This window comes from Amblyraja radiata, chromosome 4 (assembly GCF_010909765.2).
Source record: "Amblyraja radiata isolate CabotCenter1 chromosome 4, sAmbRad1.1.pri, whole genome shotgun sequence".
NCBI classification, from domain to species: domain Eukaryota; kingdom Metazoa; phylum Chordata; class Chondrichthyes; order Rajiformes; family Rajidae; genus Amblyraja; species Amblyraja radiata.
Genome location: NC_045959.1, coordinates 24,203,098 through 24,219,202, shown reverse-complemented (window position 1 = coordinate 24,219,202; position 16,105 = coordinate 24,203,098). Strand labels below are relative to the sequence as shown.

At 46.3% G+C, this 16,105-nt stretch overlaps 1 protein-coding gene across 1 annotated transcript in view; it reads right to left on the bottom strand.

Moving 5' to 3' along the window:
* Nucleotides 1-3,246: 3,246 nt before the first annotated feature.
* anxa13 (annexin A13) overlaps nt 3,247-16,105 on the bottom strand; it is a 35,968-nt gene continuing 23,109 nt past the window's right edge. The window contains exons 6-11 of the mRNA XM_033019078.1: nt 12,478-12,557; nt 11,697-11,765; nt 11,498-11,599; nt 9,439-9,514; nt 7,032-7,144; nt 3,247-3,641 (exon numbers count right to left, since the gene is read on the bottom strand). Of these exons, the coding sequence (XP_032874969.1) occupies nt 3,522-3,641; nt 7,032-7,144; nt 9,439-9,514; nt 11,498-11,599; nt 11,697-11,765; nt 12,478-12,557 (560 nt within the window). The 3' untranslated portion in view covers nt 3,247-3,521. The remainder of the gene's footprint in view (nt 3,642-7,031; nt 7,145-9,438; nt 9,515-11,497; nt 11,600-11,696; nt 11,766-12,477; nt 12,558-16,105) is intronic.

Genomic DNA, 16,105 nt, shown 5'->3' with positions numbered 1-16,105 from the left:
AACTCCATCCTCCACTAGCCCATTCGACACCCCACCCCCCTTATTCAGTTTAAAACCACCCGTGTAGCAGTGGCAAACCTGCCTGCCAGAATGCTGGTCCCACACCTGTTAAGATGCAATCCGTCCCTTTTGTACAGTTCCCCCTTACCCCAAAACAGATCCCAGTGATCTAAGAATCTAAATCCCTGCCCCGTGCACCAGTTCCTCAGCCACACGTTCAGGTCCCGTATCTCCCTGTTCCTGCTCTCGCCAGCACGAGGAACTGGAAGCAAACCGGAGATAACAACCCTGGAGGTCCTGCTTTTCAGCATTTTTCCGAGCTCTCTAAAGTCACGCTGCAGAATATTCATCCCCTTCTTTCCGACATCGTTTGTGCCGACATGCACTACCACTTCCGGATGTTCACCTTCGCCCTTGAGGATTTTCTGCACTCTGTCCGTGACATCCTGGATCCTGGCACCAGGAAGGCAGCACACCATCCTCGCATCCCGTCTGTTGCCGCAAAAACCCCTGTCCGTACCTCTCACAATGGAGTCTCCTACTACAATGGCGTTGCCTGCCTTAGGCCTTTTTGGTTGTGGCTCAACAGCCCTATTCGCATCACAAGCCAGTCCACCGCCCAGTCTAAACACCTCTTCTGTCCCGACAGCTTCTAAGTGGGTGAACCTGTTCACAAGAGGTACAACCCCCGGGGACGTTGGCATTCCATGCTTCCCTCCCGTTCTCACTGTCTCCCACCTTCTCTCTTCCAGTACCTTAGGTGTAACAATCGTACTGTAGGACTTGTCGAGGAACGACTCCGTTTCTCGGACGAACCGGAGGTCATCCACTTGCTTCTCCAGTTCCCCAACACGGCCCTTCAGGAGCTCTACCTGGATGCACTTCTCGCATTTGTAGCAGCCAGAGGCACCAGCGGTGTCCTTGACCTCCCACATACTGCAAGCATCACACTGAATCAGCTTGCCTGACATCTCCTTCTTTCGTCTCTCCCTCTGCAGTGTTTTGCGTAGTCTCCTCTCCTCAGCCTCCTCTCCGGAGACTCTCGAGCCAAAGACTCACACTTTTCTCACAGGGCACTTCCCTCACAAGGCCGCTCACTCACTGCTGCTCCCTAAGAGCAGTCTTACTTAAATTGACTGATAAATTGCCTGATTTACCAATTTACAAACTTCTCTCCTCCCACTTGGGCTAGAGCCAATCAGTCGTATCTCTTGCTAATCTCCCTGTGCTGCTGCTGTTGTTGCTCCCAAAGCTACAGCAGTTCTGAGTGGCGGAGTAGACTTGATGGGCCAAATGGCCTAATTCTACTCCTATTCCTTCTGACCTAATGATCATACCACACTGTGCCCACTTTGTGTAAGGACTGGTGTTCACCATGGCAGAAATGCTTAGTTCCAAGTAAAAGAAATTCAGTGATTGACAGGCATGTACATGCATAAAACAGGAGGCTGTTACAAGTGCCCTACAAGCCAGAGGGAGCTCTTGTTAATTTCAATGCTGGTCAGACAGTAACTTTACCCTTGTTTTTTTTAATATATTATTTTCAGTTCACTTGCACCTCTCGGTTCACTCATCCCTTCCCATCCAAACCATTCCCTCTCCAGGGACATACCCCTGCAACCACCTGTCCTTATTCCTCCTCCCTCGACTCCATCCAGGGACCCCAACAGTCCTTTCAGGTGAGGCAGAGGTTCACTTGCACCTGCTCCAACCTCATCTACTGTAACCAGTGTTCCCGGTGTGGGCTCCTATATATCGGCGGGACCAAGTGTGGATTTGCTGATCATTTTGCTGAACACTTGCGCTCAGTCCGCCTTGGCCTATGCGATCTCCCGGTTTGCCAAACATTTTAACCCCTTTCCCATTCCTATACTGACCTTTCTGTTCTGGCCTTCCTCCCTCCATTGTCAGAGTGAGGCTCGCAATTTGGAGGAACAACACCTCGTATTTTGCTTGGGCAGCTTCCAACATCTTCCCCAGCCAACAATGGGCCATTATGGACACCACCATTCCTGAGGTCATCAGTTACTGTCCCTGTTTCGTTGTGGCCCGTTCTCGGCCCCAGTCCCCCACCACCACCACCAACCTCTATATTTCAGTCAATGAAGAAGGGTTCAGACATGAAACGTCACCTATTCCTTTTTTTCCAGAGATGCCGCCTGCCTTGCTGAGTTACTCCAGAACTTTGCGTCTATGTTCACTTTAATGCTTGCTTGGACACAGTCAGGGCCATTATATCAGCCTAAAATAGCCTCCAGGGACTGAGCAGCGTCCTCTTGTCCCTGTGTGAAACAAAATCCTGGAAACTTTGGTGAGGGATTTGTTTGCTTTGAATATGTTCCTCTCTCAAAATGGTGGAGGGTTGGAATGAAGGGGATGTTCACAGCTTTATTTTTCTGGCCTTCCTCCTCCATCGCTTCTTCCCTCTGTCACTGCGGAAGTCATGCACAGAGTCCCAACAGAGGGAAACTTAGGGGTGGAATTTTGAATAAATATTTGCACTCTATATTATGTTTATAATATTAAATCATCGGACACAGGGCTAAAGAAACAAAATTAAGTCACTTGTGCTGAGGCATTGGGAGAGTTACAGGTAGGATGTGAAGGATCAGTGTCACACTTTGAAGTGGTAATTCTAGGAAAAATAAGTATATTATTTCCATGATATATCATGTGAAGATGTTGAACAGAGTCTTTGACTCGGAATAGACAAACTTTTGACATGACGGGTGGCACGGTGGCGCAGCAGTAGAGTTGCTGCCTTATAGCACCAGAGACCCAAGTTCGATCCTGACTACGAATGCTGTCTGTATGGAGTTTGTACGTTCTCTCTGTGATCACATGGGTTTTCCCCAGGTGCTCCAGTTTCCAAAGACGCACAGGTTTGTAGGTTAATTGGTAAAGATTGTAAATTGTCCCTTGTGTGTAGATAGTGCTCGCGTATGGGGATCGTGGTGGGCACGGACTCGGTCGGCCAAAAGACCTGTTTCGGCGCTGTATCTCTAAACCAAAAACCAATAATTTTAATGTGGATTTTCTTTTAATTACAATGCATTGCACTGAAATTAAAACTATGTTGTACATGTAAAGAGGACAGGTATATAGCAGCAGATTGCTGCATGTTTATGGATGCCACGAATTGAATACATCATAAAAATACTCCAGCAGATCTTCGTACCACTGAACTTCTGATTGGTGGCAAGGTGAAAGAAGGAGCATGTTATCTGCATTTAGCTTTTACAGGGGAAAGTTTGGTCTGCAATTCTAAAAATAACCTTAATCTCAGACTTAAAGAATATGTTTAATACCCATGTGATGCTGTATTCTAATTTCTAATTTGCTTGATGTATGGTTGCCAGGCGGCCAGGCCTCACTTCACACAAGACCATGAAGGACAGAAGGAATTAGATTGCTCCCTTAAATTCTGGTTCGAGCCCATGCTAGAGGCAAAAATAAGTCTTCGAATGTCAAATAGACCACGATTTGGAACAACATGTTGCTTCGATTAGGACCACCTGTTCTTATTTTACCAAGGCCAGCAGAACTTTTTGGAAATGTCCGGAAGTCTCAGACTTGATTTCATCAGCCAAAGGTTTCTTGTACATCTTCTGATAACTCTCCTTAATGGACGGAAGATCAATCTGTTGAATGAAGAGATGCGGGTCACCTTCCCTGTAATGTGAGAGTCATCTTATGTGGAGGAACATGACTGTGGAGAGAGGGCGGAGGGAGATGATGTGTATTTTCCATTCTTGGACTCTGGGTGCCACTGGTAAGGTTGGCATTCATTTCCCATCCCTTACTTGCCTTTGAGAGAGTGGTGGTGTGCCACTTTCTTAAGTTATTTCGGCAATGGTGCTTCCACAGTGCAGTGGAGAGGGAGTTCAGGGGTTTAGATCCAGTGATCGTGCAGTAAAGATTGTGTGTGACTTGGAGGGAACCTGCAGATGATGCTGACCCATGTGACCACTGCCATCGTCCGTTGGTGGAGGTCAAAGGTTAGGAAGGTGCTGGCAAATAAACGGTAATGAACCTTGTGGATGGTACACACTGCAACCCCAGTGCAGGAGGGAGTGAAAGTCTAGGGTGATGTTTTTGTCCCAGTCATGTGGGTTGCTGTGGGTTGCATGACGTGGATTTCTTTGAAGTGTTGCTGAGCTCTAATTACCCAGGAAAGTGGCAATTGTCTTATAGATTGTGTAACGTTTTGGACGAGTGAGGAGGGGACTTATTTGCCATGGAATCTTCAGCAGGAGACCCTCGTACATCACAGTGATAGAGTCATACAACACAGAAACGAGCCCTTTGCCCCTTCAAATCCATGCTAACCATCAGGTGCCCATTTACTTGCGTTGTTACAAATTCCTACCATCAGTGGCGCTCTTGATCTGCTCACTGCCCGTGCGTGCGACTCGAGAGGCTATGGGGGGGGGGGGGGGGGGGTTATTAAAATGCAGGTTTTTGTTGGTTGTCAGGGAGGGATTTCCTCGTAAAACAAGCTTATGAGGAAATTTTGTTCTGTGATCCCGTTCGCGTTTTTTTTAAACGTTGTTTAACTATCGAATCGCTGAATGAAAATCATCAGATTAAAATGCCTTGAATCACGGATCGCAAGTTCAGGACAAAGCAAAAGGTATGTACTGTTGACCGTTTATTTAAGATCTTATCTAGTTTTTGGTGTAATTTCATTTTAATCTGATGATCCAAAATATGTTATTTAGGCCTCGATATCGGCCGTGTCCTGTCTGACTGTGCGCAAAATCATGGTGGCCGCCACAATCCGATCTCTGTATCTTACTCCACTCTAAAGATAATAAAAACCATTATTTTTTGCACAATCTTGTCATAAGAACATCTAAATTATCTACATTTTGTGTAATTGTCTATCCATGATCAATATTTTCATACTATATATCTGACTAAAAACGATGTACTGTGGAAGTTTTTAGTCAGATCTTTAGTATGAAAACTAGACTAAGTGGGAGTGTGGGAGGGGGGGTGGGGGGATGGGGCGGTGTGGAGGAGTGTGTGTGTGGGGGAGGTAGTGTGGGGGAGGGGGGTGTGGGGGAGGGGTGATGTGGGGGAGGGGAGGTGTGGGGGAGGGGGTTATGGGGGAGGGGAGGTGGGGAAGGGGGTGGGGGAGGGTGTGTGTGTGGGGGAGGGGTGTGTGTGGGGAGGGAGGGTGTGTGTGGGGGAGGGGTGATGTGGGGGAGGGGGTTTTGGGGGAGGGAAGGTGGGGGAAGGGGGTGGGGGAGGGTGTGTCTGTGGGGGAGGGGGATGTGTGGGGAGGGGAGGTGTGGGGGAGGGGTGTGTGGGGAGGGAGGGGTGTGTGTGTGGGGGAGGAAGGGTGTGTGTGTGGAGAGGGTGTGTGTGTGTAGGGGAGGGGGGTGTGTGAGGGTGAGGGGGGTTGTGTGGGTTGCGGAGGGTGTGTATGTGGAAGGGGTGGGGTGTGGTGTGGGGAGGAGGGTGGGGGGTGGGAGTAGGGTGTGTGGGCTCAGCGGCACCAGCTCCGACCGCACTCATCGGCTCCAGGACTCAGCTCCGGACTCACTCACCGGCTCCAGGACCAGGCGCCTGTCACACTGAGTGGCTCCCAGCCCCGGCTGCACTCATCGGCACCCGGCTCATCGTGGTAGTTGTCGCCCCCGCCCGGGAACACAGCAGCCCCCGCCCGGGAACACAGCAGCCCCCGCCCGCACTCTGCTCCTTCAGCCTTATTCTCCCGCCGGTGATTGACAGCGGGGCCGAAAGGGGCGTCGCCGTCCCGGCGAATAACCGACCAATTTGTAATATTTGTAATATTTCACCAATCGGAATAAAACTTGATGCACTTGCAGCACAGTAAGGTGGCGAAAAATCGTTGCGCTATGGGAAATTGTTTTTGTACAATGTTAAAAACAAGAGAGTTTTATAAGTGTATATATAGAAAATATTGATCATGGATAGATAATAACACAATATATAGATAATTTAGATGTTCTTATGACATGATTGTGCAAAAAATAATGATTTTGATTATCTTGAGAGTGGATGTTTGTGGATTTTGAACACGTCTGTGCAAAACAGCCCTTGCCTGCTGCAGTGCTATAAACCAACAGAGTAAAATTTATGGGAATTAAACATTCAATTCCTTCGATTTGGCATAGAAATTCATGACAAAGTGAGATTTAAACATCATTTTATATTGTGAATTCTTGTGTGAATTGGATCAGTTTGTTATTTGGATACTTTGGCTATTTAAACATGAATTTTTAGTCTTTTCATAAGAATGGGATAGATGTTTAGATTTAGTAATTGAATTTAGACAAATTTAATTGATTTGATGACACCGATGAATATGAATTTTTTGTTGGGTATTTACTATTTGTTTTAACGTTGCAATATTATTAAAGTTCTGATCTTGAGAATATCACATTTTTGAATTTTCAAGGCAGTCTGGGTGTTTATTACTATTTCCGTCACAACGGTTAATTTTGTAATTAGCTACTTAATTAGGTAATTAACTAATTGTATACTTTATTTTCAGGCTATCCAAGTAAGATGTATCATATTTGTTTCAGAATGCTTCAATCTATAATAACTGAAAATGTAATTCTTCTCTTAATTTTTAAGAAAGTTATGGGCTTTTATGTCAATTGACTGTCCTCGATCACAGCTGTTGTGTTAAGTTAATGGAAAAGCAATAGGGAACAAGATTCTAATTTCCGAGTATGAAAATGGCCATAACTTTTTTAATACTGAAGATATGAAAGTGAATTAGGTATCAAATTAAAGTTATTTTTATGCTTTATCTGAAGCATAGGTGTTTTATTACTGTGAGGCTAGTTCCAGATTAACATTGTATTATAACCAATTTGTAGTATAACCAAATAGTGCTACATAATTAATCAATCACGTTATATCCTCTATGCGTCATGGAATCTACGTTATGGCAGAAATACCTGTACCTTCAGGATACTGCCAATCATTTCCCCACTCTCCATCCTAACTGGAAACCAGACACAAAAAGCCAAGTTTGAACACAGTGTTACCTCTGAACGAGAGACCAGGATGCGAATCAATATGTCCTCACTTGTCCCCACACCTTTCATCGCTCCATGTAGCACCTCTGCAAAATAGGCTTGGCAGTCCTTGGTACATTGAACTAGTTAAGGAAAATAAAGCAATACTGAGCACGGTTTCATTGGCTGATGGTTAATGTTCTAACTAAACCACAGGGCAAACTTCAAAAGCTGGCGGAGCCGACAGACAAAATTGTAGAAAAATAGTAGTTCCATTAATTGCTTTTCAAAAACGGCAGGAAATCAGAGCGCATAGGAAAGCACCCAAATGCTTCCAGGGAGAACGTGCAAACTCCACACATCAAAACCTGAGCCTCTGGAGCTACGAAGTTGCAGTGCTAACAATGTGCCACAATGCCGCCCGCTCACTCTCCACCTCACCCCGCCCTGTCATTGCATTCTTTCCAATGTTCCTTTCCATCAAATTTTATTTTGTGCTGTCAATTCTTTGTGACATATTTGTGGGTTTATGGGTGTGTTAAGGGCCTGTCCCACTTACGCGACTTTTTCGGCGAATGCTGGCACCCGTCATAGGTCGCAGAAAATTTTCAGCATGTTGAAAATTCAGCGGCGACGAGAAAGACGCAACGACTCTTTGGGTGACTAGGAGACTACTCACGACCATACAGGCAACCCCTGGCTACATGTTGCGGGTGTCACCAGGGGGCATGTCACCAGGGGGCATCTCCCCAGGGGGTCGACTGTATGGTCGTGAGAGGTCGCCAGGGGTCGCCTGTATGGTCGTGAGAGGTCTCCTAGTCACCCAATGAGTCGTAGCGTCTTTCTGGTCACCGGTGAATTTTCAACATCTTGAAAATTTTAGGCGACCTATGACGGGTGCCGGCATTCGCCGAAAAGGTTGCGTAAATGGGACAGGCCCTTTAATTCTGCCCAGGTTAAAATCACCAAAGATGAACTTAAAGTGGAACATGCAAAGACTATGTCATGCATAGTGATGACTATGCATCACTAGTCATCATAGTGATGGCTATCACTAGAGACTTGGCACTTGGCTTGAAAAATTGACAGGTTACAGTATCTCCAAATCATTCTGGTACCCGATCCTACTTCCTCTGATCATATGTCTGTGTTGACACAGTGAAGGATAAATTATTCTGAAGTAACAAGGAAAGCATGACCACATAAGGTGAACTTTGAACTTGGGTTAGACTGAACTGTGGACCCTATATCTCTTTCCACAGATGTCTAACTTGCTGACTATCTCTGGCATTTTCTTTTAAATTTCCAATATTTACAACTTTTTGCTTTCCCTGCCTTTGAATTTTTCTGTTGTATCCTTAATATGATGGTATTCTCAGCTGCTCAGCGGAACCAAGCAAGCATGATAAAAACAGAAAATGTCAAACACACTCAGCAGGTCGGGAAGCATCTATAAAGAGAGAAGTAGGGTTAATGGCCTGTCCCACTTATGTGACTTTTTCGGCGTCTGCCGGCACCCGTCATAGATCGTTACAGGTCGCCGAAAATTTTCAACATGTTGAAAATCCAGCGGCGACCAGAACAAGGTACGACTCTTTGGGCGACTACTCATGACCATACAGGCTTCACCCCGCGACATGTCGCCCAGGGTGTCGCCTGTATGGTCGTGAGTCGTCTCCTAGTCACCCAAAGAGTCGTAGCGTCTTTCAGGTCGCCGCTGAATTTTCAACATGTTGAAATTTTTCGGTGACCTATGACGGGTGCCGGTAGTTGCAGAAAAAGTCACGTAAGTGGGACAGGCCAAAGGTCAAAGACGCTTTCATTTTCATGCAATGGATGGATTTATATTTCGGAGAAACCTTCAGAGTTAGGTGACCAAGGTAGACGGGAGAGGTTGTACTACAGAATAGCCTGATCCAAGAGAATGATGGGTAGGATTGAGGGGCTGAATGGCCTCCTTCTCCATCTCTTGTGCTGCTGCAACCTCTGCATTATTAGACACTCATATTGAGCTTGTGACATTGATGTATCCCATAGCATGGAGTATTTATAAAAGAGAATATAAATGTAATTTTGGGCTTAGCGCTCTAATAAAAGCCAAAACCAATTGGAGAAGCAAGGAACTGCACAAGCTGGTTTTACAAATAAAATACATAAAGTGCTGGATTAACAGCTTCTCTGGACAACATGGATAGGTAACATTTCAGGTCAGGACCATTCTTCAGACTATAGGTGACATTTCGGAATGGAACCTTTCTTCAGACTGTAGATGATGTTTTGGGTCAGTACCCATTGTTTCAACTCTGAAGAAGGGTCCCGACCCGAAACGTCGGCTATTCAGATTCTCCAGAGATGCTGCCTTGTCCACTGAGTTACTCCAACACTTTGTGTACTTTTTTAGTCTAAACTTATTACTAATCATTAATTCACAATTTACCGATTGTCAGATAAGCTTTTTCCATATCACCAGATGTTTCCTTTTTGATCACCTCCTCGATGCCTGAGCCATGGAGCTGTGGGAGTAAGAGGGAGATCAGTAGTAGTCCCAGTTCCACCTGTTCATCCACCCGTGGTTACTTATAGGGTGTCAGTCATGAGTTAGTAGGTAACTTTCTCATCTCTGCGACAAAAGATCATGAGGTAAACTCCCACGCAAAAATCAGAGTGTACGATTCAGATTGACCCTTGCACTGGAGGTGGTGGGGGGGGGGGGGGGGGGGGGGGTGGGGGGGGAGTGCTGAAATACAAAGTAAATGCTGCATAGTTGAAAATGCCACCTCTTGAATGAATTCTTGGTCTGACAAGTGCTGTTGGAATCTAATGCATTCTTAGAGAACATCAACCTACTACTGCATAGGGGATAAGAGGAGATCTCATCAAAACTTACAAAATATTTCAAGGACTTGGCTGGTGGAATGCTTCCCCTGAATGAGGAGTCTGGGACTAGAAGGCACAGTTTGAGATTAAAGGGTTGGCCATTTGGGACTAATATGGGAATGTTTTTACTCGGAGGGTAGTGAATCATTCAAATTCTCGAGCCAGAAGGCTGTCAAGGAGAAGCTATACTTCACCCTCGTTAGACCTCATTTGGACTACGCAGTTGCAGCATGGGACCCATACACAAATAAAAACATTTCTTCCATCGAACGTGTCCAAAGACAGGCAGCTCGATTTGTTATTAACACCTATGAGAGAGAAGTGAGTGTCACCAAACTACTGAATTCTCTGGGGTGGAACCCTCTCCAAGACAGACGTGAAGCTCACCGTTTGACCTGTTTTTACAAAATGTTAAATGGTCAGCTCGACATAGACTACAAGACCTACACCAAACCCAAACCAATTAGGAGCAGACGAGGGCATTCGATCCAATTTGTGATTCCAGCTACAAAGACAGATGTGTACAGCAATTCGTTCTTCCCCCGCACAATTAAAGCCTGGAATAATCTACACCCTACTATAGTTACCCAACCAGATGCAACTAAATTTAAGGTAGCTCATTCTTCCAAATAACCCTTTCTGGCTTAAGTCCTCCCTTCACCACCTCCAGTTTAAATTCCATTTGGAATATTTTGGAGGACCAAGAAACCAAGAAGAAGAGACTTCATGGTTGTGTTTTTCTGGATGTTAAGGGATGTGGTGAGGGTGCAGGAAAATGGAGTTGAGCTTGAAGATCAGCCATAATGGCACCAGGGACAGCAGATGCTGAAATCTAGGTTGAAGAAAGGAGTGCTGCAGGGGGAAGACAATGGGCCAAGCAGCATCTCTGAGGGAATGTAGAAGCAAGGAACTGCAGATGCTGGTTTATACCAAAAATAGACACAAAGTGCTGGAGTAACTCAACAGGTCGGGCAGCATTTCTGGAGAAAAAGGATGGGTAACATTTTGGGTTGGGCCCCTTCTTCAGACTGAAGACTTCTTCAGTATTCTTCAGTCTGATGAAGGGTCCTGACCCAAAAAGTCACCCATCCTTTTTCTCTGGAGATGCTGCCTGACCTGCTGAGTTAATCTAGCACTTTGTGTCTAACTGTAGTATCCGTGAGGGAAATGGATAGTCAATATTTCAAGACCCTTCATCTGGACTGTTAGATGAAGGGTCTCGACCCAAAGCATCAAATATCAGGATCCATCTGCTGAGGCCCAGTTACAGCCAGAGCTACGAGGCTTCCAGTAGCTGCACGCCGTTTCCTGTCTTGACATATTCTTATACAAATTTAAATTCTAAAATCGAAAGCTATTTTATGGGGAAATGTTGTACGCTTTACAAACTTATTTCCTGAAGGGACTGGATCCAAGCTCATGTGTCAATGTCCATGACTCCATTCTCTCTCAACATCCAAGATTAACAATCAAATAAAATGAAACCAGAATGATACAGCTGAGGTCAGGGGCAGATCAGCCATGATCATACAGAATGGCAGGGCAGGCTTGAGGGGCTGAGTGGTCTACTCCTGCACCTATTTTGTTTGTGTTCTCGTGTGGTTCGAAATGACACTCACTGTCTCATAAGCTTTGAAGGTAGCTCTCAGCTGCATACAATTCCTCTTGGTTAAAACATTAGTAAATGCCACTTCATCTGTGCCCCAACGATTTTCTCCAGCCTGCAAACAGAAATTAGTTTTATTTTTCGTTTAAAAGGTTATTCCAAATACATCCTTTCATTCTTGCACGATTTGGACCCGGCACAGTTTTATTTACCTCAAATAGTTTTTTGGCATCTTGTTCAGCCAGGTCTTGATTTACCTCAAATCCCTCCTCACGGTTGGCCTGCATTTGAACAGGTGTCAATAAGGTTAGATAAGTCATTTATTATTCAATGAACAGCTGTTGTTCTCTGTTTTTTGGATTGAGTTGATGAGACTTCCATGGATTGTGTTCAGAGTGGCCTCAGACAGGTCAGGTTTGGTTTGGATTGGATTGGCTTGGCTGTGGTTGGGTTGGATATGGATCGGCCATGACTGGGTCATGTTTGGATTGACCATAACTCGGGTGGGTTTGGAATGGTCTTGGTCAGGTCAGTTTGGATTGGCTGTGGTTGAGTCAAATTTGGATTGGTTGTGTTTGGATTGGTCACAGACCAGGTGGATTTGGATTGGCCCTGGTCAGGTCAGATTGGCCTCGGATTTGCTGAGGTTGAATTGGGTCAGATTGATTTTTAATGCTCCCTCTTGTTTACTGAATTTTTGAGGCCTTTTTAGTTTGGTGTGGCTACAGAGGATTGAATTACATCCTTTCTTACTTTGACAGACTTTCCTTCTGTTCCATAACTAACTTTTTCAAATAAGGATTGGATGAATACTAAACAGGATATTAGTTTCATATTAGGTAAGACAAAATTGATTCATTTTACAAATCTTCTTGTTAGTTGTACATTTACCAGATATTTTAAATAACAACGTTGAGAGAAACAAGTACATTGGCTTTCAGTATATTCTTTTGTACTTTTTAAGAGAGCATTGATTGGTTTATCAGTTCTTACCTCAAGCAGTGAGATCAGCAACTTCTGTAGAGTTCCATTTGTGTCACCTTGAATATCATTAACCAGTTCAGACGAGAACACTGCACATAACAGAGGGATCATATTTACCATTGAGTCTAAATCTGATACGACGGATACTGAGTGAGGGAAATTTAGTGGTCAGATTATGCTTTCTTGTACAGTCCACCCGGGTCCAGCGTGCATCCAAACTTTCCTAGTTTCCAAGGTTAGAAACACGAGAGTGTTCTCTCACAATGTAACAGAGACCGGTAATAACTTGACAAAACTGGAAACACTTTATTGTGAAGAGTCAAGAGTGTTTTATTGTTATATGTCCCAGATGGGACAATGAATATGTGAATATGTAAACATTGTATATAACGGGGAAAAAAAAGAAAAAGTTCAATAAATAACAAATATAGTGCAAATAACAAATAATAATATAGTCTTTTGCAGTTCAGAGCTCATAGCTTATTCATTGTGTTTAAAAGCCTGATGGCTGTGGGGAAGGAGCTGTTCCTGAACCTGGACGTTACAGTCTTCAGGCTCCTGTACCTTCTTCCTGATGGCAGTGTTGAGATAAATGTGTGGCCAGGATGGTGTGGGTCCTTGATGATTTTGGCTGCCTTTTTGAGGCAGCCGCTGTGATAGATCCCTTCGACGGTGGGGAGGTCAAAGCCGGTGATGGACTGGGCAGTGGTCACAACTTTTTGTAGTCTTTTTTGCTCCTGGACATTCAAGTTGCCGAACCAGGCCACGATGCAACCAGTCAGAATGTTCTCTACCGTGCACCTGTAGAAGTTTAGGAGAATCCTCTTCCACATGCCAAATCTCCGTAATCTTCTCAGGAAGTAGAGTCGCTGATGTGCCTTCTTTACAATTGCATCAGTGTGCTGGGTCCAGGAAAGATCGTCTGAAATATGCACGCCCAGGAATTTGAAGTTATTGACCCTCTCCACTATCGTCCTGTTGATATAAACAGGATTGTGGGTCCTCATCCTTCCCCTACTAAAGTCCACAATCAGATCCTTGGTCTTACTGATGTTGAGAGCCAGGTTGTTGTGCTGGCACCATTTGGTCAGTCGGCCGATCTCACTTCTATACTCCGACTCGTCCCCATCTGATTTGTCCAACCACAGTGGTGTCAACGGCGTACTTGATGATGGAGTTCGCACTATGACCGGCTACGCAGTCATGGGTATAGAATGAGTAAAGCAGGGGGGATGAGCGCGCAGCCTTGAGGTGCTCCCGTACTAATTGTTACTGAGGATGAAGTGGTTCCTCCAATTCGAACAGACTGTGGTCTGTGGATGAGGAAGTCGAGGATCCAATTGCAGAGGGATGCGCAGAGGCCCAGTTCCATGAGCTTGGTAACCAGTTTGGAAGGGATGATCGTATTAAATGCTGAGCGGTAGTCTATAAACAACAGCCTGACATAGGTGTTTTTATTGTCCACGTGGTCCAGTGCGGAGTGGAGAGCTAGTGAAATTGCATCTACCGTTGACCTCTCGGACATCCGGTGGCGCTGTTACTAACTGCCTCCGCCCACAGTCTGGTTGTCTTTTGTTTTTTTGTTGTTTAAAGTGTGTTTTTTTTGTTTTTTTTCCAGTATTTTATGTGGGGGGAAGAGGGTATGGTAAGGGGGAACCGTCCTTCAGTCACTTCCTGACGAGGATGTGACTGTTAACTGAGTCGCGCCCTCGCCCCCCTCTTCGCGGCCTACTAGCTAGATTGGCGAGGCCTTTCCTGCCGGACTGGTCCAGAGCTTCAGCAGCGGCGGCGAGGCGCTGGAAACATCGCGGAGCGGGCGAGGCCTTACCTGGGATTGCCGCTTGGAGCTCCGGAGTGTTGGGCCGCTGCTCCAACATCGCGGAACTGTGGGTGTGGAGCTCCCGACGCGGGCGGTGCTGACCTCGACATCGCGGAGTCCTGGGACCCTTTGCCAGGGTTCGCCAGCGCGAATCTCCGCCCAGCACGGCCTGTGGACATCGGGAGCCGCGGACTTCGGTGGGAGGTGGCTGATTCAGAGGTCCAGGCAGCTGAGGATGTCCTCCCATTCGACGTCGGGGTTCCATCGTTCCCGGCGAGAGGGCTTGAGCTTCGGGCCGCCCGCAGCGGCAACTGCGGAGGGCTCGGGAGGCCCCGACCACGGGTGAACATTGGGGAACATCAGTGAGGAGGTTGACTGGACTTTGGTTCCTTCCTTCACAGTGGGGAACTTTGGGAAAAATAATTTTGTTGTCTCTTAATTGAAGACAATGACAATAAATTAAATCAAATCAAATCAAACTGTTGTGGCGGTATGCGAACTGTAGTTGGTCGAGGTTCTTGTCGAGGTAGGAGTTGTGTGCACCATATGCAACCTCTCAAAGCACTTCATCACCACAGACGTTAGTGCCACAGGTCGATAGTCATTGAGGCACGTCACCTTGCTCTTCCTGGGTAATGGTATAATTGATGCCCTCTTAAAGCAGGTGGGAACCTCAGACCTCAGAAGTGCGAGGTTGAAAATGTCCGTTAAAAAGTCACACTAGTTGGTCCGCACAGGTTTTTAGAACACGGCCGGGTATACCATCAGGTCCAGGCGCTTTCCGAGGATTCACCCCCGGAAGGATCTTTTGACGTCGGCCTCTGTGACTATGACTGTAACACCGTCAGGGCGAATAGAGGCTCGGGAAGGCACATCAGCATTCTCCCTATCGAACCGTGTGTAGAATGCATTGAGCTCGTCAGGGAGTGATGCTTCACTGTCGTTTGAGCTGCCTCCTGATTTTGCCTTGTAGGAGATGATGTCATTCAAGCCCTGCCACAGTTGCCGAACATCCGTCTCATCCTCCAGCTTAGAGCAGAAGTCCCTTATGGCCTTTTTGATGGCCTTACCAAGGTCGTATTTGGACGTCTTATAGACCTCTGCATTGCCAGACCTGAATGCCCGGGATCTGGTCTTCAGAAGAATGCAGATCTCATGGTTCATCCAAGGCTTCTGGTTTGGAAACACTTGGAAGGTTTTTGTTGGAACGCAGTCCTCCACACATTTCCTTATGAAGTCTGTAACGACTGTGGCGTATTCATTCAGGTCCGTTACCGAGACCTTGAACATTGCAACAGGAAGAAGCAGCACCGCTGAATGGTCGGATTTTCCGGAGTGAGGACGAGGGATAGAGCGATAGGCATCTTTGATGGTGGTGTAGCAGTGGTCAAGGGTGTTTGATCCTCTGGTGCTGCAGGAGACATGTTGGTGGAATTTAGGGAGCGATTTCTTCAGGTTGGCTTTGTTGGAGTCCCCGGCTACGGTGGTAAATGCCTCGGGGTAAGTCGTCTGGTGCTTGTTGACCATGGCGTGCTGCTCCTCCAGTGCCAGACGGACGTCTGCCTGGGGAGGGATGTAGACCACGGTCAGGATGATGGAGGTGAATTCCCTCGGTAGGTAGAAGGGACGGCACTTCACCGCCAGATGTTCGAGGTGTGGAGAGCAGGAGTTGGATAGGGCAGCCAGGTCTGAGCACCACGCTGAGTTGACCATGAGGCAGACGCCCCCTCCTCTCCCTTTCCCAGATGCCAGTGTACAGTCAATACGGTGGATGGAGAAACCTTCAGGCTGGACTGCTGAGTGTGGGGAGCTGGGGGT